The sequence below is a fragment of the Tupaia chinensis genome, unplaced genomic scaffold (assembly GCF_000334495.1).
Source record: "Tupaia chinensis unplaced genomic scaffold, TupChi_1.0 Scaffold000407_4, whole genome shotgun sequence".
Classification (NCBI taxonomy): Eukaryota; Metazoa; Chordata; class Mammalia; order Scandentia; family Tupaiidae; genus Tupaia; species Tupaia belangeri.
Window position 1 is genome coordinate 1,030,066 of NW_006159912.1, and position 8,903 is coordinate 1,038,968.

Here is an 8,903-nt window from a genome sequence, read left to right on the forward strand (position 1 = left end):
CACATCTGCCTGAAAGGGGTTTTAGAACTGCTACAGGACAGTGGCCTCTACCACTTCCCCTTCATGAATGAAGGTGTTGATGAGAGTACTCTGCCCTTTGTAAATTAGCTATACTGGGTCAAGGACAAATAACTTGTCTTTTTAGTGCACAGGTCACTGGACAAAGTAGGTCTGTATCCTCATCTGACAAAGAGAGTCACCCATCACGGAAAGATCCCTTACATTTGAGTCATGGATCCAGTGACTAAATGGGACTTTGGGTTGTTCTTGTTGCCAAAGGATTGTGTTCTCTGTGTGTGATAAAAAGTGAGAAAGGACAGGTATGACAGAAACTATTAGCCCTCACCAAATATTCACATGCTCTTCTTCATTTCTCAGTCTCCTTTGCATTCATACTGCAGTCATACAAGGAGGAGGAGCCAATGTGATGTAGGCAGAAGTGACTGCATCCAGTTCCAGGCTTAGTTCTTTAACACACCCTACACAATCAATCAGCTCTCTCTCCACTTGCTTTCGTGAACCTGGAGGCCACATGTTCCAGATGAAGCTGCAGTTCACAGCAGCCTGAATCATTGAGCCTTAAAACAGAGCTCCCTGGCAAGCTGCCTAACCAACATCAGGCTATGACAAGCACAAAATAATTGTTGTGGTAAGCCACTGAAAGTGTTGTTGTCAAAGCATAAGCTAGCATTACTCTGACCACAGGGCCAAGGAAATAGCTTAAACATTCTGTACCTCTATTTTCCACTTTTGTACAAAAGAATAAAGTTTACTGCTCCAAGAGGGCTATATGAGATGATATAACACACCATTTTATTTATTTATTTTTATTATTTTGTTTATTTATTTAACTTTAGTTATTCATTTACTTACTTATTTTCAATTTGGTTAGAGGGGAACAGAGAGCGAGAGAGAGAAAGTGAGAAAACAAGCTGCTATGTCTAGGATTCGAACCATGGTTGGCCATGTGGAAGTCCAACACCCTTAACCACACCACCTGCTGGCCCCAACACAATTTTATTTTTCAAGCTGAGTTTTTTTGTTGTTGTTTTTGATTGATTTTGTCTTTTTTTTTTTTTTTTGGGGGGGAATGGCAACTCTGGGAAGCAGGCTTCACTTTTATAAATGATTTCACAAAGGACTGATGAACCTCTAAGGGGGCTGAATGAGGTTATTGTGGGAAAGCCAAGAGAAGGTTGAAAGCCATGATATAATGATGCTGACAAACACATGAAAGAAGAGAGTCCTTTTTTTTGCTTCTACCATTCTTCTAGTTTCCCTTCGTGGTCCTCAGATAGCAGAATCTAGTATGGAACCAAATGATAAAAGAAAGTAAGTTGAATCATCATCCCAGGGTCAGCACTCAAGGACAAAGCATAGAAGGATGAATTGGAAATCAGTTAATTGCACAATAATCAATACAGTATGCTTTCTAAAACACAGAATCTTAATCAACTTGGAAACATTAAGTGGCTTCCCACTCATGGGATAAAGTTCAGACTCCTCAAATTATGTTTGAATTCTACTTTTCCAGATCTTCTCTTTCCTCCCATATCATTCTCCACACTTTTCCTCCAAAATTCCCCTTCCTGCTCCCCATGTCCTTTAGTCTGCAGTTCTTGATTCATGCTCTTGGAGCATCTATGCCTCTGGTGTTCCACTTTTGTTGCCTCTTCTTGTGGGGAGTGGCCTGAATCTGAGTAAACACAATGGTGACCTTTAAACACACACAGAAATGCAGTTGTATCGCTGTTGTTTGCAAGGCTAAAGGAACATCCCATTAACATATGAATATGCACGCTGTATTTGTGTCTAAACTGCAAAGCAGTATCAGTTAAAGAAAACCTTATGTGTTAATCAGAAAAGGCCCTAGAGACAGAAAGCCAGAAATCACCCCCCTAGGGGGGGTGGCCACCCCACAATCCCTTCTCCTCCATTCTCCTCTTGGGATCTTGGACACACATATGCACCTGGCATGAGTTTCAGCCACTGGGTCCAGGACTCAAATCACGGTAGAGTACATGGGAGTCCAGAGACATAGCCATTACCTCAACTGATGATTTCTTGCTTTCTGTCTCTCTTTCTGGCAAGCCCACACCCCTCTAGCAAAAACCCCCAAAAAAAAAAAAAAAAAAAGAAAAAAGAAAAGAAAAGACCCTAGAGGATAAGAGAAAATGTACATAGAACTACATGCTGCCAGAGGTCTTCACATATCAGCTGATCAATATCTGAAAACAAGTGGCTTTATATTCCACTTCCCCTCTCCCCTTTTCTGCCCTTTAAAAGAATAAACTTGGAAGTGTCTCAGGTGGCAGCTGCCTTCATCAGAGGATTCAGGATCACCCCGATCCCCACTTTTCTCTACTTGTGTGTCCTCGTGTGTTTATTTTTATGTTTATTCTCTAATCGATGGCCACCTTCACTCAGAGCATGAGTTCAGCTGTGTGGGTCACGGCAAGTGGTACCCAAATGTGGGGCCTGAGTATGGGGGGGACTACAAAAAATCAGGTAAGTGGACACTCCTTGAGTCTGGCCAGAGATAGTAGAGTAAGGTAAGAAATTAATAGAGTAAAATAAGGAATAAATAGAGTAAAATAAGAACCAAATAGAGTAAAATAAGAAATGAATAGAGAAAGAGAAGGAGTGGATTGAATCAGAGTCAGGTGTAAAATGTGGGGACACAATCGTCTGAAGAGAGAGATATGTATATTTAAATGTTCTCTTCTATGTTAAAAGCTAGGGGCAGTAAGGTTACTGTCAAGCAGTTACATCATTTTCTGGGTTTTGTGCAGGAAACATGCCCCTGATTCCCAGAGCAGGGAACAGTAAATGAGGAGACATGGGACAAGGTCAGAAAACAACAGAGAGTCCTAACAGGAGTCCCGTTTTTGCCTTCTTTGGAATTTAATTAAGGCAAAACCCTCCAGAAGGATCCAGAGCTGGTTTGGTAACTTGACTAAAAAAACACTCTGGAAGGGTATACCTCCCTCCTACCTAAGAAATCAGAGTCTGTAAGGACAAGGCCAGATAGGTGGGGCCTGAAAATGAAAGAGACAGTCTCCTAGAGCTAGGTAGACTAAAATTGTAGATTCCAAAGCAGTCATAAGAGGGAGGAGAGTGGAGCCACTGTCTTTTGGCCTACTGCTCCCCTGTTTGCAAATCAAGTGGTGCGAGGAGAGAAAGGATGCCCCCCACTTTAACCCCCCTCCAGAAAGTTTTGCACTGCATGGCAGACAGATTTGAGGACATTTGAGGATTTAAACTATGTCCGGTCATAGAGGCTCCCAACCCTGACAACCCGGGACAAACTCAGCATCAGCGTGAGCCAATATTCTTTAAAACTCTTAAAAATTTTTAAAAATTGGCTTGCACGCAATATGCAATGGCAGTATTAGAGATGGCTACTCAATCTGCATTTATACCTGATGATTGGCCAGTGTTAGGTAAGACTTTCTTGGTGGGAGGAGATTCTCTTCTGTGCAAGTCTGATTGGTCTGAGGAAGCCCAGGAACAAGCAAATAGGAATCAACAACATGGAATGCCTATCACATTTGAAATGTTGACTGAAACAGAGTATGCCGGTACTGGTGCACGAATTGGATATACAATGCAGGCTTCTCAGCAGATTAACATTATATGCTTGAGATGCTGGAGAAGGCTTCCCAGTTAGGATAGAGGGATAGGCAGTTTGATCACTATGCAGCAGGGACCCAGTGAGCTATATCAAGATTTTATTTCCCACTTGACATAAGCCATATCAAAGTAGTCTCTGACCAGCATGCAGGGCAAATTTTGTTGAAACAATTGGCTTTTGAAGATGCTAATGCCTCTTGCAGTGCAGCTATTAACCCATACCAAAAAAAAAAAAAAGGGGGGGGGGAGTGGCTGATTATATTAGGCTTCATTAGGACCTCAAAAACTCTATTAAAGTTTCTGTTTGTTTATAAACCACATATTCATAAGCTGTTGGTATGTACTAAAAGTTAAATTTGTTAAGAGTTTAAGTATTCTAGTAAATATGTAAACTCCTACATACAAAGTTGCAATCTCAATGGCCTTTACAGAGGTGTTAAATTCCCCAGGCTGAAAAAAAATGGGGTATTGGGACCAACAGTTAGCATAATGGCTATGTCGCTGAACTCCCACGTAGTCGACCACAGTTCTAGTCCCGGACCCGGTGGCTTAAACTCACTCCAGTCATGTGTGCATGCATGCCCAAGATCCTGAGTGGAGAATGGAGAAGGGATTGCGCCATCCCCCCTGCAGGGGGGAGAGGGTATTTCTCGCTTTCTATCTCTCTGTCTATCTCTGTTTTTCTGGTGAGCACAAGAGCCCTATAGCAAAAAAAAAAAAAAAAAAGGGGGGGGGTATAAAAGGGATTATAGTTCTTATCTTAAGGCTAAATGGCTGAACTATCTCAAAATAAAAGAAGGGATGAAAACTAAAAAATCTAAGGCATGCTATTAAAGGTTTGAGTTATGTTTAAAGAGCCTGAAAAACAGTTACAAAAAATTAATAAAATTGAAGTGTTTATCAATAAATTAAAAATAAATAATTATAAATAATAAACATTTCATAGTAACAAATAATGAATAATAATAAGTAATTACTCATTAATAAATAAAGCTAATTGTACTAAGGTAATGCCATTAGTCACAACTCAGATAATTATCTTTAAATTCTATACATAGTAAAAGCAACTAATTGCCTGTTTGTCTAATTTGTCTGTTAACATTGTTTTCAGTTTTGTCATTCAACAATCATTTCAAGATTGTTTCCCAAAGAAAAGACTCTACCAAGTACTTAGGCTTTTAGAGTCCCTGAAGAACACCATAAAATGGAACCAGCAGTTAGCATAATGGCTATGTCTCTGGACTCCCACGTAGGTGACTGCGGTTCGCATCCCAGACCCGGTGGCTTAAAACTCACGCCGGGTGCATGTGCGTACGTGCCCAAGATCCCGAGAGGAGAATGGAGGAGAAGGGATTGCAGCATGGCCATCCCCCCTGGGGGGTGATTGCTCGCTTTCTGTCTCTCTGTCTCTCTCTGTCTGGCAAGCACACGTGCCCTTCAGCAAAAAAAAAAAAAAAAAAACCCTCTAAAAAAAAAAAAAAAAAGGCCGCCCTCACTAGCCAACCTGTACACATCTGCTGTGCTACTTACTTACATGGGTCTAGCAATCATACCTCCCTAACACTCCAAAATATCTGCAACTAGTTTAATACTTTCACCTGGTTCCAATGCATCCATTTACAGTTGTAGACAATTACTGCTATATATATATCTTTTTTACTTTTTCTGTTTGGTCCTAGCATTCCGTTGCTTCTGCCGCCTCTCTTAACAACTTCAGAACCAAAAGGCTGCCTTTACTGTTTACTTTCCCCTCTCTAAAACCTACCCAACCCCTCCTCAAAAAATTTTTAAAAAGGGAGAATAATTGTGCGAAAACAAATATTACTTTTGCTTACTACTTACAAACAACAACAGGCCTCTTAAGTAAATGTAATCTCTTGCCCTAGACTCACAAACGACCAGGGACTGTGTGATTGTTACCTTCTTACTCCCAAACAGATTGGCTGTCACTCCCCTTCGGATCTTATTAGACAATTTGCCTGTGCTACTGCATTTGTTTTCCCCACAGTAGACTCACCTAAGGCCATTACAAGTGCTCTAGTGGTATTCACTGTTAGAGCAAGCATTAGGCACCCAATTAAATAGTGACAAATTGCTGTCCATTTGCAAGAGCTGGAAACTACGGTAGACGGTAGACGGTTTAAGAGAATAGGGGTTCAAAATGCAGCTACAAGGTCATTTGAAATGTCATGCATTATATCTACCTATCTGTGTGATGCTTTTGCTATATAATGACACTGGATTTCTATACAAAACCATCTCTGTGGGATTTGATCTTCTAACAATATTTCATTAGATATGAAAAATCTTCATAAGCAAATCACAGATTTACAAAATAGTGTTCTGCCCTCGTTTAATCCTTCTAATTTTGCCTCTAACATTTTAAATGAACTGAATGACACTCCTATTAGGAATTCTCTTTTAAAGGCTGATAGGTGGCATGGTGGTTAAGAGTGCTGAACTCCCATGTGGCCGACTGAGGTTCAAGTCCTGGACCTAGCAGCTTGCTTTCCCAGTTCTCTCTCTCTCTCTCTCTCTCTCTCTCTGTCTCTGTCTCTGTCTCTCTCTCTCTTACTCTGTCCCTCTCTGGTCGAATTAAAATAAATAAAGTTAAATAAAATAATTTTTAAAAAGAAATTCTCTTTTAAAACAGTCTGTTAAATTACAAACATTTTCTCTTAAAACTGACTTAGGAGATGGTTTTGAAATCTTTTTGCACGTGTACGTGTGTGTGCATACATGTAATATATCTTGTTACATGCTATGTGTTATATGTCTATGAGTGTTACGCACTATATGTTATATGTCTATGCAATAAAAAGCCCTAAGGAATTCCATTCTTTGACAAATAAGCCAGCTTCAAATATAGTAAAAGAAAAAGTTTAATAAGTGAAGATCTTCACTTTATTCTCTAACTCAAGGCTGCTCCCACTCGGGGCACGTGTTCCACTGTGCAGGTCATGGCATCTTCTGCCTACCTCTGTATTTTGACTAAATACTGGTGATTCTTTAAAGTTCAATTTTTCGGCCTCGGCGCGCGTATTGGCTCGTTCGGCTGTGGGCCGGCTCGGCGACACGCTCTGCTCTGAGCCGCTGGTAGAGCCTGGTGCCCCCGCCGCCGCCTGCATTGTTGTCACCGCCGCCCCGCGACGACCACCGCCCTGCAGCCGCCGCCACCACCGCCGCCTGTGTCGCCACCGCCTCCTCGGGACCGGCTGTATGATTAGGCCACAATCTTCAATGAGTAAACATATTCCTCAGTTTTGTGGTGTTCTTGGTCACACATTTATGGAGTTTCTGAAGGGCAGTGGAGATTACTGCCAGGCATAGTACAATCTATATACAGACAAGTGAACTGTAGAAATTGATTACTACTCCCCCAAGAAGCCCCCCTAAGTGTGCTTAACCTGGACACAGAAGTTGAATTGAGATCTGCAGAGCATTTTACAAGAGTTCTGACCTGGATGGGGTAAACCTCAGTGCACTTCCTTTCCATTGCCTCAGTATTACTGGATTGAAGAATTGCTGCTTCTTGTTAGGAGGTTCATTTCATTTCTCATTACTGTCAACTTCATACTCAAAGCACTGAGAATTTCAAGTGGAGTATATAGAAGTAGACTTCAGTTTCTTTGCATCATTTCTGTATTCAGTTTTTAAAATTCTCTCATAACCCTATAGAATGTTTTTTAACTAAATTAACATGACAATGAACCGCCCAGCTCCAGAAGTCACATACAAGAACATGAGATTTCTTATTACACACAATCCAACCAATGAGACCTTAAACAAATTTATAGAGGAACTTAGGAAGTATGGAGTTCCTACAATATTAGGAGTATGTGAAGCAACTTATGACACAACACTTGTGGAGAAAGAAGGCATCCATGTTCTCGATTGGCCTTTTGATGATGGTGCACCACCATCCAACCAGATTGTTGATGACTGGTTAAGTCTTGTAAAAATTAAGTTTCGTGAAGAACCTGGTTGTCGTATTGCTGTTCATTGTGTCACAGGCCTTGGGAGAGCTCCAGTGCTAGTTGCCCTAGCATTAATTGAAGGTGGAATGAAATAAGATGCAGTACAATTCATAAGACAAAAGTGGTGTGGAGCTATTAACAGCAAGCAACTTTTATATCTGGAGGAGTATCGTCCTAAAATGCAACTGCACTGCAAAGACTCCGATGGTCATAAGAATAACTGTTGCGTTCAATAAAACGATAGGGGGGGGGGGCTGATGCTATTCCCTTGGAAGTAGAACTTGAGACAGGACTGGATTTGTCATACGTATTAGCCAATGTGTTGGCTTGGTTAAAAAGTCTAATGAAGCTTCCATGGGAGTATTGAAAAAGCAGTTTTACCAGGTTGCAAAGCTTGACAGAATTACAATCTCTACCTTAAGGTTATAATCAGCCTATTTGGACACTTAACAAAAGATTCTTGCTGTTCAGCATTTAAAATGTGCTTATTATTTGTACCAATTGACCTTTCCTGAAATCATGCGGTATGGAGTTATGTCTTTAAATCTATTCCCATGCCAGAATCTTATCAATATGTAAGAAAGTTAGAAAGATTAGGTGCCAAAATACCCAGCCCAATACTTATATATTTTTAGTATCATACAGAACTAAAGTCTCAGGAACTACAAACACTTCAGACCTTGTATGGTTTATTCCTTCAGTCATTTCAAACATTTCAAGTAGGGGCTGTGTGGCTATTTGCCTGCTCTCTGTTTACATCTCCCACATTCATACCAGTATACATCAGGTTTGCTTTAACCATTTCTTTCTTTAGTTTTTACCAAGTGTTATGGTGATAATTTCATGTCTTTTTAAATCTCATTTTGTGCTGTTATGAAAAACCTCCATTTTGAAAATCTACATTGTACAGAAGCACATGTCTTTAATGTCTCAGACAAAAAAGAAAAGTAAAAAGCCTTACAATTAATTTAATGTTTGCACTCTGAGGTTCAGCTTAACAGGGAGGGCCTGAAAAAAGAACGAGAGGGGGCTATTAAATATTTTTAGTAAAATGTTGCCTTTGTCTTGTGCAGAACATGTAAAATATGCTCTTTAATTTAGTAAATATTTTTAAAGGTATAAATGCTTTGTTGTAGCTAAGACAATTCATAATCATAAAATTTCTGAAATTCTTATTTTGTTCCATACTTAATGGAAGTTTACCAACATTTTTTTGTTTGAAGTGATTTTTTTCTTTCCAATCTCTTGCGAAAAAAAAAAAAAAGGCAGGTTTAAGCAAATGAATCGGGCAGT

At 40.1% G+C, this 8,903-nt stretch overlaps 1 protein-coding gene across 1 annotated transcript; it reads left to right on the forward strand.

Annotated features, from left to right (window-relative positions):
* Positions 1-7,339: 7,339 nt before the first annotated feature.
* On the forward strand, positions 7,340-7,846 carry LOC102469325 (protein tyrosine phosphatase type IVA 1-like). The gene is made up of 2 exons (XM_006154385.1): positions 7,340-7,663; positions 7,733-7,846. Exons 1-2 carry the CDS (start codon positions 7,340-7,342, stop codon positions 7,844-7,846), a joined length of 438 nt encoding a protein of 145 aa, XP_006154447.1.
* Positions 7,847-8,903: the final 1,057 nt, after the last annotated feature.